At 41.3% G+C, this 16,443-nt stretch overlaps 1 protein-coding gene and 1 long non-coding RNA gene across 2 annotated transcripts in view; both read right to left on the bottom strand.

The window, feature by feature from the left end:
* LOC140237961 (chromobox protein homolog 3-like) overlaps window positions 1-7,553 on the bottom strand; it is a 36,945-nt gene extending 29,392 nt beyond the window's left edge. The window contains exon 1 of the mRNA XM_072317891.1: window positions 7,374-7,553. Coding sequence (XP_072173992.1) covers window positions 7,374-7,538 — 165 coding nt within the window. The 5' untranslated portion in view covers window positions 7,539-7,553. The remainder of the gene's footprint in view (window positions 1-7,373) is intronic.
* Window positions 7,554-7,965: 412 nt separating this feature from the next.
* On the bottom strand, window positions 7,966-11,340 carry LOC140237769 (uncharacterized). Its single transcript, XR_011901870.1, has 3 exons — window positions 11,214-11,340; window positions 8,334-8,471; window positions 7,966-8,036 (listed from the first exon to the last, which is right to left on the bottom strand). It is a non-coding gene; the product is annotated as an uncharacterized lncRNA (long non-coding RNA).
* Between the last annotated feature and the right edge of the window lie 5,103 nt (window positions 11,341-16,443).

Below are 16,443 nucleotides of genomic sequence, written 5' to 3'. Positions count from 1 at the left end.
CCTTGTCCTAGTCCCTTCTGTACTTCAGAATGATGTAGACAGTTGACTGACACCCTGACTTGGACAGTTGAACCACTCTGACACCATGTCTTGGCATTTATATGCCTTTAATTGGAAAGGAGGATTCTTAGTAATGAGGAGACATTGTTGAGCTGATGTGAACTGTGTGAGTGCCTTTATTCAACTGGTTCTTCCAGTGTGTCCTTTGCATGCACATATACGGGGCATATCATGTTACATCCAGCTACAGCTGGCAGGTTAGTCTTTGCTCAAGACTCATCATCGCAAAGACTTTTCAAACATACATGTATATCAACACAGTTGCAATGGCCGTTAGCTGGATCCATGTTTCGAAGGAGCATAATCGGGCAGTTTTGTTTGAGTGTCAGATTGTGTGGTGCCATGTCGGAGGGTGTCAGGGTATTGAGGAATTCTTGAGGATACTGATGCTTCAAGTCATCGTCAAGGATTTGATCGGCGCTTTGGTATGTTTTGGCTGTGCCGGAAAACTGTACCATCATATCGTCGGTTGAGAATGATAAGGGCGTTAAGTTGCCTCTAAACCCATAGTGTTCGGGACAACTTACCGCCCTTCTCATTCTCAACAGACGATATGGATGTTGATTTCTTCAGCTTCCTTGTTGGTGGGACAAAGAACCGCCCTTGAAGAGAGCCATTGTGATGTGCATTGGCTGGTATCTAAATTTTCCCAGACGAATTAGCAGAGGGTTTTGATGTTGTTGTCCTCAAGGAAGTAATCAGTATCAAGGCGGATCTTGTACTCTCCTAGGTCTTCGTGAATAGGCTTTCTGCCCTCCCCAATCTCTGATAGCTCCTTGGCGAATGCCACTTCCTCAGGATTTACTCGCATATTTTGGGAAAGTTTCACGACTCTGACTTCCGGCCAGAGTGTGCTGCTCTTCATACATGCATCAACAATATCTGCTCTGCTGCCATGTCGGACAACTGGGAGGATCTGTCTCCAGTCACCTGAGAAGAGGACTGTGACACCTCCAAAGTTTGTGTCATTATCTCGGATGTCCCTGAAAGTTCTCTCAACGGTCTCATACACTTTCTTGTTGGCCATGGTGACTTCGTCGATGATGAGGTCAGTTTTTTGGATAAGCTGGCCTGTCTGGTCTCTTTTGGTAATGTTGCACGTGGAAGCGTCCTGAAGTTCAGCCACTGGAACCTTGCACCTGGAATGGAGTGTGCGGCCATTCATCAAGAGAGTTGCTGCTATGCCACTGGTAGCGGTGGCTAGTGCAATATATCCTTTAGATTGAACATAGGCAAGGATAGTTGAAATGAGGTAGGTTTTGCCGGTACCTGCTGCTGCATCACGAGCGATCATGAGGCCTTGGTGATGTTCAACAGAGTTGATGACTGTGTCGAAGGCTGCCTTTTGTTCCAAACTGAGGTTTGGTAGATGGGTGTCGATGATGGATTGAAGAAGATTCATGTCGAAGGAAGTTTCTTCTCTCAGAATTCTGGGGTCCTGAGAGGATGCAGTTGGGTCTGGGGTTGGTAGGCCAAAGTTCTCCAGACTTTTACCCTGGCGTTGTAGGTGGTCTTCTAGATCACGTAGGACTTCATTTATGATGTGTTCGTTTGGCTCATCCATTCCATCACGGTGCAGCAGGTCTTCAGATAATAGTTTCAGATGTCGCTCGTAGAATGCCAGTGAGTCTGAGGGAGGTGTCCACTGCAGGATGGTGACAAATGTCTGCCTTAGGGTGGTTCCGAATTTGACTGAGGCAGCTTCTTCCATCACTTTATCAATCTCTGTGTCATCATTGAGGAATCCAAGTTGAAGACAGGCATTTTTAAAGTCAGGGCATTCATGACCATTTATAATGCGAAGGTCAGTGAAGCTCGTTGCTCCTGGTCGATGGTAAAGTAGCATGCGAAGGAAGTAGATTTCAGACTGATTGGCATTGAGGCTGATGATACGGATGCGGCCAACTTTGTCTGACATCTGATCAGGGTTGGTAGTAGAGTGTTTGCGCAGATTTCTTTATCGTTTGGTCCATGTCTTGGTCAGCTGGTTATATGTATAGAACTGATGGATGTCTGGGTAAAGTACTGGACGTGCATTTTCATCCATTTGGTTTAGGTGGAAGTAGGCAGTCAGTTTAGTTGTGGGTGGAGATTTCTCAGCTGTTGCTCTGGCTGTGTGTTGCTCGAAGAAAACAACTTGTTCATTCTCTAGGTGGAGTGGCAACTTCTCCACGGTGGGGTATCGTTGGGAGATGGGGAACTCGTAGAGTCGCCAGTATGCCTCTGAAGCACCTATGTATCTTGCATTTACGTACCGTTCAACTTCATCGTTCGTAATGTCTTTCTCTTGTCCATTTGCCAAGCGCACAATGACTCTGTCTGAACCTTTGTGTGTGTACTTATAGATGTACTTGACAGATTCCACACTGGTGACTACTTCGACATTGATATGTGCATTGAATTTCAAGGAAATGTACGGATTGTAAGGGACAATCCAGGTATTGTCAATGGTGAATTCATTCCCACGGACTTGTGTTTGGCATGTATATCCTCCGTCTTCCGGTGCTCTGCGTCGGTATCTTGGATACCCATTAGCCGTCACTGTTGTCACAGAGGTAAACTCCTTTGGAAATTGTTTCCCACAGATTTTCAGGCTTCCTTTTGTTTCCATGCATGGACTGTTCAAATTGACATTTCCACATGGACCGTGACACATGTGCCTTGTTACAATGGCATGGAGTTTGGGATTGGTATCTTTGTCAGGTATTTCCGCACAGACTAATCTGTCAATATCTTTGGAATTTCTTGGTTTATCGTCAGGGGCCATTATGCATAGAATATGGGCATGTGGGAGGCCTTGCTTCTGATCCTCCTTCATCGAAGTGTATGCTAGGACTTTCCCCAAGTGCTTGTTTGTGAACCAATTCATCGAGGAGTGCCTTGTGCTTGATATTGAAAACCCTTGCTGTTATATCGGGCCGGTCAGCTGGACTTTCACCGGGGAAGAGGGAATCCTGAATTTCTGACCAGTTGGGATTTGTCGTCATCGTTATGAAAAGGTCTGGTTTGCCGAACTTTCGGACTAAGGCCATTGCATCTTGGAAGGCCTCTGCATACCATCTGGGTGAGCCATAAACTGAGGGGGGAAGAATGACCTTCCTGCATTTCGTTCGTCATTAGCATCGATTGCATCCAGGAGACGATATTTGTCTGCTTGGATTTCTTTCTGGTTGTTCTTGACCCAACGCAACCGCTGAGATTCGACTTTAGCGAACATGTCTGTGGCATATTGCTGAGTCAGTCGTCGAGATTTTAGCAGCATGTTGTCATCATCAGCACGAACCTGAAGTTTAAAACTGGGAAGCAGTTATCCGTCTGTTTGAAGATATCACATCTTGTGCTGAAAATGTACTAGGTGTTTCAAAAAACATTTCCCACTTTTGATTCTTAATAATTCAAAAACTATGTATCAGACAACACTGTCATTGATATAAGTGATAGCTGAATAGTGTACAATTTTGTTGAAGGTGGTTTAAATATGAAAGCATAAATCAGTTTCATGAAATCCATGATTAATTTCGTAGTTAGGTTCCAGATTTTGCTCTATTTTCAACCCTCTGTACAAACTTTCATTTTGCACAGGGGTCAATGGGTGTGTATGGGAGTGTGTGGTTAACACCCTGACAATGGTCCTGAACAATAGCCAGGGTTTGAATGCTTCATTATTTATTCATGAGAAATTCCACTATCACAACTAGTCTTTATTCAGCCTCTGGCAGTATCTGTGTAAAGTCAAACGCCTGCCGATACTGTCGTTGAGTCGCGACAGTGCTCTCCCTACTTCTGAAAAAACGAAATTACAATGAATACCTTCTGTTCTGTCGTAAACATGGTGACAGGAAGCAAAGAAAATCAATTAGAGTATACATTTGTGTATATAGAGCCTTAAATAAATCTACTGTGAAACAAATCGCCCCAATGAAAAATGCTGCTGAACTCTTTACCAAAAATGATCTCTTTTTATCGAAAGAGCGACAAATTTGACAGACTATTACAGTGCACTCCCGTTATAACGAAATGCTCGGGACCGGCAGTTTTCTTTCGTTATAACGAAATTTCGTTGTAACCGAACAAATACAATATATAACGAAAACAAGAAAACCATACATATTCTGTTTGCTGAATACTTATCATACACTGGAAAGCTATGTGAAATGTGATGGGATAATTGTATCACAATAATAAACGCAAGTTCCCCTCAGAAACTGTGCGTGACACAAAGAGCGAACACACGGCGGTGTGAAGCGTTCACCCATGCAGAGAAGCTATAAATGCTTGTTCCGCTACAAATTTTCGAAAGCAATTCGCATTTCGTTATAACGGAGCACATTTCTTTTGTTTTTCTTTGTCTGTGGCGCTCGGAAAAGACTTCGTTATAACGGAAATTTCGCTATAACCGTGTTCGTTATAAGCGAATTTTTTACCATACACTTTAATGGTGATAATTTTGGGACCAGAAGATTTACTTCGTTATAACGAAATTTCGTTATAACCGTGTTCGTTATAACGGGAGTGCACTGTAGTAGACAGTTGTATTAAAATGAAGAACTTTAGATCATTTATTCTTATATATATGCCAAATTTAGTGATATGTGAGGCAAAATTTGAAAATGATTGCTAGCTGGAATGAAATGCGGTGTTTGCAAGCACATGGAAACATGAGCTTACTTTTTCCATGTGCATGCTTTTGACCCTTTACCGTACATGAATTCAGACTAGCAGTGCCCAGGGCAACCCACATGAATTATTGATTAAGCATTCATGTGCCTGGGAGCGCGAGACTGACCCCTAGTCAACAGGTGGTTCAGGCATGTCCATTGTTCAGGGCCATTGTCAGCACACACTCACATACACATCATTGGTTCCTGTGCAAAGTTCAATTTTTGTACAGAGGGTTAAAATTTGACCAAAATCTGAAACCTTACTTCAAAATCAATCTTAGATTTAATGAAACTGATTTATGCTTTCACGTTCAAATCACCTCCAACAAAATTGCACACTATTCAGCTATTAGTCATATCAATGACAGTTTTATCGGATGAACAGTTTTTGAACTATTGATGATCAAAAGTGGGAAACGTTTTTTGAAACACCTAGTACTTGGCTGTGGGAGTGGAATGGTCAATGTAGACTTATCTTTGCGCCTTGTCAGGGTAGTTTGAAGTAAGTTGTCAGTATAGCCATCATCTCCGAATGGAAACAACAGAACATAGTGTAGGGGATCGTAGCTGCGATGCATTTCATTAATGCTCTGCATGTCTCCTCCTTTAGATTGCAGGATAACATCAAGGTGTTCGAGGTGATCCCCAGGCATAATGACTGCAACTTCACTTCCAGTTGGAACATTGTATCGACGGGCATGTTCCCCCTGTGGTTTCTTCTTAGCTTCTATTACAATTTTTGTCTGTGGACAGGTTGAGGCAAGTTCTGTGACATATTTGAAAGACCGGACGTATGGATTGACATCCTTCAGGCAGGCCTGAAGAGTATTCATGAGATTGACATCAAGATGCTGATTATACCGGAGTCTGTTCTGGGTCTAAAGTTCAGTGTCATTGAAATAGATCTGCGCGAACGTGGGATGTTCGCCCTCTGCAGGCGTTAAGGCACCAATTCTGTGGAACACTTTTCCCTGAATCTTGAATGTGGGGTTCCAGTTAGGGAGCATTTGCTCATGACAACCAATGGAAGCTAAAGCCAGTGCATTGTTGTAAGCACGCATATTTTGCATGAAGTTCTTGTTTCCATAGATTGCCATTAGGGACTGTGGGAATTTCATTGGCCTCTGGAGTTGTAACCGTCCATTTTCACAGCAGAATCCAGGACGTTCCTCGGCGTAGCCAGGATTTGATCTTAGGTGGGGCGGTTAGTCTGCGAGGGAGCGAAGCGACCGAGCCCGAGCGAGCGGAGCGAGCGAGGGGGGGGAGGGTGTGGGAGAGGGGTGTCCCCCTCCCACGGTAAGAACTTTTTGCATTTTGATGTTGTAAATGGTGCAATTTGATGCACTTTTTGCGCGTTTTATCGACGTGAAACAGTCCCACTTGTTTAAGATCGCAGTATATTTTGATGTAGATTATTATTGAATAATTTGCCTATAAAATGGTATAATTCAAATACACTTCTTGTATTAATTCTTTTCACTGAATATCATGAACAAGACTGAACCGGAGCGAGCGGAGCGAGCGACGGGGGAGGGGAGGGTGTGGGAGGGGGGTGTCCCCCCTCCCATGGTGAGAACTTTTTGCATTTTGATGTTGCAAATGGTGCAATTTGATGCATGTTTTTGTGTGTTTTAACGAGTTGAAACAGTCCCACTTGTTTAAGGTTGCAGTATATTTTAGTGTAGATTATCATTGAACAATTTGCCTATAAAATGGTATAATTTAAATACACTTCTTGTATTAATTCTTTTCACTGAATATCATGAACGAGACTGAACCCGAGCGAGCGGAGCGAGCGAGGGGGGAGGGGAGGGTGTGGGAGGAGGTGTCCCCCCTCCCACGGTGAGAACTTTTTGCATTTTGATGTTGCAAATGGTGCAATTTGATGCATGTTTTTGCGTGTTTTAACGAGTTGAAACAGTCCCACTTGTTTAAGGTTGCAGTGTATTTTAGTGTAGATTATTATTGAACAATTTGCCTATAAAATGGTATAATTTAAATACACTTCTTGTATTAATTCTTTTCATTGAATATCATGAACGAGACTGAACCTGAGCGAGCGGAGCGAGCGAGGGGGGAGGGGAGGGTGTGGGAGGGGGGTGTCCCCCCTCCCACGGTGAGAACTTTTTGCATTTTGATGTTGCAAATGGTGCAAGTTGATGCATGTTTTTGCGTGTTTTAACGAGTTGAATCAGTCCCAGTTGTTTAAAGGGAATGTAAACCCAAAGAGCAATGTGGATTGAGTGAAAGCAGCAACATTAGTAGAACACATCAGTGAAAGTTTGAGAAAAATTGGACAATCGATGCAAAAGTTATGAATTTTTAAAGTTTTGGTGTTGGAACCGCTGGATGAGGAGACTACTAGAGGATATGACGTATGAGTGGACAACAATACAAAGAAAATATAAAGGATATTCAACAAAAATTCACTTTTCTAGAATTATGAAAGAGCAGTGGACCAACCGCTTTCAGAAAGCAGGGGGAATAATTGCTACCCTTAACATATGTCAATATGAAGTTGATGGAATTTGTAATTTTCATGAAAAATGGATTTTTGTAGTATTTTCTTTATATTTTCTTGATATTGTAGTCCACTCATACGTCATAACCTCTCGTCATAACCTCGAATTTCATTGGCCTCTGGAGTTGTACCCGTCCATTTTCACAGCAGAATCCAGGACGTTCCTCGTTCCACCTTACAGCACTGCAGTGTGGCCAGATGTTGTTTGCATTATAAAGAGATGTTAGTCTGTGCTGAATCAAGGGTTGTGGGTACCAGTAGTCATTTTCACTGAAGTTGGCAACATCGTTTATCATCCCCAGGCGTAATGTTTTGTTGACAGCCTTTTCAGCCTGGCGTTTTCGCAGCTGTGCTTGCCTCTGGGCTTGATTTTTTAACCTGTAAGCAAGTATAGGAAAAGATAAGTTTTCTGTATTGCTATGTCATGATAGAGGTGGCTTCTGGTTGTTAAGTAAACTGCATGATATATATTGTGCTGGGATGTTTATGGGTAGAGGAAACTGGTTTGACTGAATGAAATCAATTAGCTTGTCCCACCAGTTGGTCCTGAACTTCAAAAATGACTGGTAGCAAAATGAGAATTATAAGACATTTAGTGATAAAGGAGAGTAGAGAAGTGGCGAAAATAGACAGGATTGAGAAGTGTTTCGAAGAGGACTCCTGATTTAGCACTGGCTTTACTCGAAGAAAATTATTTAGGATACACATGACAGAGCAAGGCCTACCTCTCTTCTGTTTCCTCAGCGGTTTCATGTTGGCGACTTAGAGCCTTTGAAGAGCGATCTTTCTTTCTTCTCTCTTCTGTTTGTTCTGGTGTCTCACACAGGCGCAAATTGGCTTGTCTGTGCTTCTGGTCCTCAAGTCTGTAAATAATCAACATTGAAATCAATTAGCTTGTCCCGCCAGTTGGTCCTGAACTTCAAAAATGAGTGGCAGCAAAATGAGAATTATAAGACATTTAGTGATAAAGGAGAGCAGAGAAGTGGCGAAAATACACAGGATTGAGAGGTGTTTCGAAGAGGACTCCTGATTTAGCACTGGCTTTACTCAAAGAAAATTATTTAGGATACACATGACAGAGCAAGGCCTACCTCTCTTCTGCTTCCTCAGCGGTTTCATGTTGGCGACTTAGAGCCTTTGAAGAGCGATCTTTCTTTCTTCTCTCTTCTGTTTGTTCTGGTGTCTCACACAGGCGCAAATTGGCTTGTCTGTGCTTCTGGTCCTCAAGTCTGTAAATAATCAACATTGAAATCTATTAGCTTGTCCCGGCAGTTGGTCCTGAACTTCAAAAATGAGTGGCAGCAAAATGAGAATTATAAGGCATTTAGTGATATCACACAGGGATGCCAACCTTCAGCATGCAAAAATATATATATATATATATACTGAGTATTTGGGGGTAAAAAAAGTATTTTTCCACGCATATGCGTGCCAAGATGCCAATGCACATCTGATGTTGAAAGTACACAAACATAAACATACACACACACACGCACGCGCCGTAGTGCATCTTATCAAAATAAAAATTTGGGCAGCATAGCTCTCGGCGCTGGCCATCAAAAAACAAAACAAAACAAAACAATAACATATTAGAAATAATTTAGATTAGGTATGGGACCACAGTATATTTTGTGTGAATATACATCAGTTCAATAAAAATTTGGGCAGCATAGCCCCCCTCTTGGCACTGGCCAGCAAAATCACTGATGACAATCAAATGACACCACACAAAACAATAGGTATGGGACCACAGTATATTTTGTCTTGGGCAGCATAGCCCCCCTCTCGGCACTGGCCAGCAAAACCACTGATGACATTCAAATGACAGCACACAAAACAATAGGTATGGGACCACAGTATATTTTGTGTGAATATACATCAGTTCAATAAAAATTTGGGCAGCATAGCCCCCCTGCCCTCTCGGCGCTGGCCAGCAAAATCACTGATGACATTCAAATGACACCACACAAAACAATAGGAATGGGACCACAGTATATTTTGTGTGAATATACATCAGTTCAATAAAAATTTGGGCAGCATAGCCCCCCTCTCGGCACTGGCCAGCAAAATCACTGATGACATTCAAATGACACCACACAAAACAATAAGTATGGGACCACAGTATATTTTGTCTTGGGCAGCATAGCCCCCCTCTCGGCACTGGCCAGCAAAATCACTGATGACATTCAAATGACACCACACAAAACAATAGGTATGGGACCACAGTATATTTTGTGTGAATATACATCAGTTCAATAAAAATTTGGGCAGCATAGCCCCCCCTCCACTACGGTTTGACCACAGTATATTTTGTGTGAATATACATCAGTTCAATAAAAATTTGGGCAGCATAGCCCCCCTCTCCGCGCTGGCCAGCAAAATCACTGATGACATTCAAATGACACCACACAAAACAATAGGTATGGGACCACAGTATATTTTGTCTTGGGCAGCACAGCCCCCCTCTCGGCACTGGCCAGCAAAATCACTGATGACATTCAAATGACACCACACAAAACAATAGGTATGGGACCACAGTATATTTTGTGTGAATATACATCAGTTAAATAAAAATTTGGGCAGCATAGCCCCCCTCCCTCTCGGCACTGGCCAGCAAAATCACTGATGACATTCAAATGACACCACACAAAACAATAGGAATGGGACCACAGTATATTTTGTGTGAATGTACATCAGTTCAATAAAAATTTGGGCAGTATAGCCCCTCTCACGGCGCTGGCCAGCAAAATCACTGATGACATTCAAATGACACCTCACAAAACAATAGGAATGGGACCACAGTATATTTTGTGTGAATATACCGTTAGTGCACCAGTTTTCAACGAGACCCAGATTTCGACACCAAGCAGATAATTCTTATAAAATCTTATACTCAATACAAACGTCTGACTTCAGCAATCAACCAAGTTATTAATCACATTTCTAGTCTTATATAAACACCATTTGTCACTTGTCATCATAATCCGATGGTAGAATATTTAGGAGAAAAGCAACACAGTGTCAGCAGAAATGTTAATGTCAGCCATTTTTAGGGGTTCAAAACAATATGACGCATTTTGTATACATCGCCGTAAAATTAAATTCACCCGTGCCGGTTATCTTGCTTTAGTATCAGTTTGTTTGCCAAATCTTGATGTTTGATTTCATAATCGTCTTTAGTAATTTCATGGCTGAATTCGTGATAAATGAGCAAACTTGTAGAAAGAGTTGGCTTTGAGAATGTGGCACCAGATTTCGACATTCCCATATCAAGACACGTTATAGAGGAAACAACAAGTTCTTGCGCCGGTATGATTGCTAGTTTGCGTCCACAATGCAGTGTACGCGTACTGTATGCGCCATGTGATTTCTGTGTGATGCGCGCTGTGATTGTGTCGAGAATTGATGCTGGGTGTCAAAATCTGATGCCAGCGACGGCGTGACGGAAATCGCTTAAAAATTGAACGCGAGTGCATTCAAATGGGAATTCGTTTAAGGCATATTATTATTGGCCTTTGTAGCTCAACTTCATATCGAAATTCCGAGGTAAAACGTGGTCGGTGCAGTATTGATGGTAAACAAGGAAATGTGCTAAAATGTCGAAAACCGGTACCCTTACTGTACATCAGTTCAATAAAAATTTGGGCAGCATAGCCCCCCTCTCGGCGCTGGCCAGCAAAATCACTGATGACATTCAAATGACACCACATAAAAACAATAGGTATGGGACCACAGTATATTTTGTGCGAATATACACCAGTTCAATAAAGATTTGGGTAGCATAGCCCCCCTCTCGGGTCGGCGCTGGCCAGCAAAATCACTGGTGACATTCAACAATTTCAAATGACATGTAAAAATTCAGTACATTCGAACCACACAAAACAATAGGTATGGGACCACAGTATATTTTGTGTGACTTCTACTCGCGATTATATCGGCAAAATCTCTCGACAAAATATATTCAAACGAACCTTTCTGACTCTCGCAGAAGACTTTCTGATTGTATACGCCGTCGTCGCTGTCGAATTTCTAGGCTTTTTCGGGTGTCTCTTGAAAGGCTCCTCTTCCTTCCTTTTCGCGGCATTGTTGGTGTGTTATGTTGGTTGGGGGTTATACATGCTCTTCCAGTCCCAAATGGGGGGGGGGGGGGGGGGGGGGGGGGGGGATAGGCCACTAATGTTGTCACCACACCTGGCCTTGAAGAATAGGGAGGAAGGACTGGTTAAGACTACAGTTTCCCGCACCAACCTGGTGTCATAATTGGCTGAATGATTAAGAAAGTAAGAAAACAAACAAGAGTTAGTGATGACAAAAGAATAATATCAAGAAATAATAAAAGTAAGAGCGGTAAAAACCTGCCTGTTACCCGGTTGGGGAACAACCAGCTCTAATCAATCCCAATATCGGGATGAGGCTACCAGCCATCGCAACTCCTTGCCTCTGAGAATTGGGAGGGAGGACTTTTCAAGACTTATGGTGTTCCGCACCAACCTAGTGTCAACATCGGTGAATAAAGATCAAATTCGGTCTAGGGCAGTGCAACATTGAGACTTTGCAACCATGTGAAATTCATTTAAGCATTTCATAATAACAACTGTTGAGACTAAGTACCATAGCAAAACTGATTTAAGATAAGCATTGGCCACGAGACAAAGTATATAATGCTGTATGGTTTCAAGTTCACATGCAGGATATTGAAGTTACAATGAAAACATAATCGCAAGTCTTTCCCTTATCGAATAAACAGTGGAAAATATATGACACTTAATTGCATTCAAGTTTAAGATCTGACTAGATTTGCTTCACAAGCCACAAGCACATTATGCAAATCAGAGTAATCAACATAATCGCAAGTCTTTTCCTATTAAATAAACAGTGGAAAATATATGATACTTGCATTCAAGTTTAAGATCTGATTAGATTTGATTCATAAGAGACAATTCATAAGAGACAGCCGTGTTGCCATCTCAATGAGACAGTATAGAAATGCACTTTACTTTAAGAGACACCCGTGTTGCCATCTCAATGACAGATAGAAATTTACTTTTCTTCATAAGAGACAGCCGTGTTGCCATCTACAATGACAGATAGAAATGCATTTTATTCAATAAGTGACAGCCGTGTTGCCATCTACAATGTCAGTGTTCTTGATAAGAGACAGTCGTGTTGCCATCTCAATGACAGATGGAAATGCACTTCATTACTTAAGAGACAGCCGTGTTGCCATCTACAATGTCAATGTTCTTCATAAGAGACAGCCGTGTTGCCATCTCAATGACATAGAAATGCATTTTATTCCATAAGAGATAGCCGTGTTGCCATCTACAATATCAGATAGAAATGTTCTTAATAAGAGACAGCCGTGTTGCCGCCATCTGAATGACACATACTAGTGTAACGGTATTTGATCGTGACCATGTACCAATGTGGAGTGGCGATCTTAAAAGATTTGTCCTATCTGCCACCAAACAGTAACAAGGCTAGATCTCCGTAACGGTAGCTCAATCAATCAAATCTCATCAAATATAGTAGAGCAGATAAGCCGAAGAATTGTGCAAAATTTGACTAAAGCATGAAACTTTCACCATTGTTAGTACATGCTATAAGATTAATTTTAAGATCGGGAGGTAAGTCTGAATTGACCTCTGATGACCTCTAGAGGTCAATGACCTCAAAATCTAAGAAAATTGATATTTTGCGTCATTGGTTAATGATAAACACAGTAATGATGTACTAAAACTTAATATTTGTCACAGTGAAATTGTCTTTATGTTCCACAGAGCCCTGACAGGTTTCTACCTTTGACCTCTGATGACCTCCAGAGGTCAATGACCTCAAAATGTCAGAAAATTGATATTTTGCATCATTGGTTAATGATAAAACACAGTAATGATGTACTAAAACTTAATTTTTGTCACAGTGAAATTGTCTTTATATTCCACAGAGCCCTGACAGGTTTCTATCTTTGACCTCTGATGACCTTCAGAGGTCAATGACCTCAAAATGTCAGAAAATTGATATTTTAATGCGTCACTCATAACTGAAACACGATAATTATGTACTAAAAACTAATTTTTGTAAGAGGAATTGCCTCAATGTTCCACTGAGCCTTTCGAGTCAGATTTCTACCTTTGACCTCTGATGACCTCAGATGACTTATGATGAGGCCAATGACCTCAAAATGTCAGAACATTGATATTTGGTGCAATTGGTTGATGACAAACATGATTTAGATGTTATATTCATTTGTATTACAATTGAATTGTTTTCCTATTCCACAGAGCAAGAGAAATTACTCACGTGTCTCTACCTTTGACCTCTGAGGAAGGTGACAGGTCAATGACCTCAAAATATCAGAATATTGATATTCTCTGTATAGTCAATGGTCAACTTTGTAATACCCGATGTACAATCATTTATGCTATTATAGAAGAATCTTGTCATTCCATGGAACATTGGTCGTTAGCCTGTGCATTATATCCAACTTTGACCTCTCAGGACAATGAGAGGTCACTGAGGTCACATGTGTAGGCTTACCTGTATTGATGTTTGGCTTCATTGGTGTAATCGTAAATGCTTAATCATGTACAAATCACGCACTGATGTTTTGATCAAAGTATGTATGCATATTCCACAGAGCATTGGTTTATAATAACAGGTCTCTGAAATGTGAGAGGTCAATTACTTCAGAAATAAGCTTAAGTTTCTTGAGTGATGGCAGTGACCTCAAATACAACTGTTATGTTTGGGTTAGTTATGTAGACTAGCAAATATAGGCAAATATGGCCATTATCTCGACACTCGAGGAAAACAAGGCCCACGAGACTGATATACAGAGTGTTTAATCTATTCAGTGTAAGTCTCATAGATCTTTTCCCCCATTTGTCGGACTCATTATGGGACTGGTTTGCCTAAGTGTCAAGCTCATGGGTAATATTTGCATAGTTTCCAGCTGGTGGGCCTGTATTGGCCAGTGTAAAGCTGGTGGGTTGTTACAGTATGACTGCGATGAATGACTCATGGTCCTGGAGTATACAGTCCACAGCTGCGACATCATGGACCATCTTGAAAACTTCGACATACTGTGAGGCCCAACATGCATTCCACATGAAGCAATCCTGTGTATTGCAACTAGCTATTGCCATCCGAGACCTACCCAGGGAATAGATAAGCATTCATGGCAAACCATGGAGAAAGCGGATTGTGCAAAATATTTTGGAGTTCCAATAGGAGGCTCAGCTGGAATCAAATCGCCACAGCAGCTTAAAAAGGTTATACTTCAACCAAAGACTCTCTCCACACGAAGATACGAGTATCATAAAGTTCAGGTGTTTTGCTACTCCATGCCGCTCAGGACTGTCCTGGAATATGCATGCATCATCTGGGATCCATTCACCCAGGTGAAACATCATGAAGTTTGGAATGATCCAGAGAAGATATGCACTCTTTAGCTGCAATGACCATCATATGCAAAACAAGCAGTGTTACAGCCACACTTGAAAAACAAAACAAAGCAAAACAAAACAAAACTACAATGGCAATCCCTGTAAGAAAGTACAGCTCAGGCAAATTCAGCGATGATGTTCTGCATCAAGAACCCCACAATATTCACTCCGCAGGAAGTTGTGGCTCTATTGCTGCATTCTTCAAAAAGGGCAAATGACCAAAAATGTCAGGCATCATTTGCAAGAACACAAAGTAGGCCTACTCCCAAAAAAGGTGGCGGCTACTCTCGGCCACTGTCTCTTGTATCTCTTTGAAACACTTCAGGAGAGAGATACTCAATATTCAGCTCTGTTATTAAAGATACATAATAGTTATGTCTCTCTTTTTGTTTTTGCATTTGTTTGTCGTTTTTTGCTTCATATAGCTCTTTGGATACCTTCTTTAACCAATTAAGAAAAGGCTCCATGGCAGAATATTACAAGATTACACAGTATAATGAAGAAGAAGAAGAAGAAGGAGAATAGGAAATGAGATCTGCTGTCAATGATGCAGAGCCAATACCAATCAGTTCCATGACAGATCTTAGTCGGCACTGCAAAGGTTTGGATGTCTCTCTCTGTTGACAAAGGATATTCTAAAGCTCCAAGTAAGTCCATGGGGTGGTTTACATTGTCTGGGCATAGAGGGTTGGGTTGGGTATATGAGGATATGATGCTTTGTTATAACAATTAGGTCTGAGATATCTATTTTTTATGTTTGTTTTGACCATCCCGCATGGATCTCCAACGAAAAGGAATGATAATGTGTTAAACCCAGCCGCCACCGTGTTTTTTCAATAGATTTTGATATTACAGTGTAGTTGAGAAAAAAGTAACCGCTCATTGTCCTAGATGGAAGTCAAAATTGAACTGTGTGTGGAATACTCTGCATACAATTTTGGACACACACACACACACACACACACAAAAAAAAAAAAAAATGCAGCTGGCCATTACAAACCAATGAGACCAGACATCAATATTCTTACATTTTGATGCATTTCTTTCAATATCCTCCAGGGGTCAGAGGATCATCGCTAATGTTCATGTAAGTGAAATGAGTACACGCCTTTTGAATTGCTCACTTTTATTGCTATAGAAATACACAATATGTGCATCATGTCAATCATTAAATATTGTATCAGTTTCATTTTCAGTCTTCGATTATTTTTTCTATGTACAAATGAAATCGTGGCAAAGTAAACAACTTTCACATCAAAATATAAACGAGAATACTAAAAAAGAAATGGATGTAATAACGTGCAAGGCAAATACCAGGCCTACATCATCTTAAGGTATACAGGTGAAGGAAATCACCTTATTGATAAACAATTAACTTGACTGGGATAGCGACCACTGAACAATATTGTTTCTTAAAACTCTCTCTTCTTTTCAACAAGTGGAATAAAACACATGCACATACCGGGGCATCAGTTTGGAGGAGGGGTGGGGTGGTGGCAAGGATAGTTGACCCCCACCCCATTAAATTCTTAGATGTGGACTATGTTTTGTTGTTGTTAGTTTTTGTTGTTTGTTGTTTTTTGCTTTTTAGACAGAAAACTGCCCAGTTTTTCACTTTAAGTGTGCATCGGATTGTTAAAATTTAATTCTGAAATGCAAAATCTCCCTTCTGTGAGAGGGGATATCTCCTTTCGATAGACTCCTTCCCCCTGCTTGGTTCCTTCCACAGATATAACATACTTTGGGGAATGATAAT

Source organism: Diadema setosum, chromosome 14 (assembly GCF_964275005.1).
Source record: "Diadema setosum chromosome 14, eeDiaSeto1, whole genome shotgun sequence".
Lineage (NCBI taxonomy): Eukaryota > Metazoa > Echinodermata > Echinoidea > Diadematoida > Diadematidae > Diadema > Diadema setosum.
The sequence above is the reverse complement of the archived record's forward strand: the minus strand, read 5'-3'. Positions and strand labels throughout refer to the sequence as shown.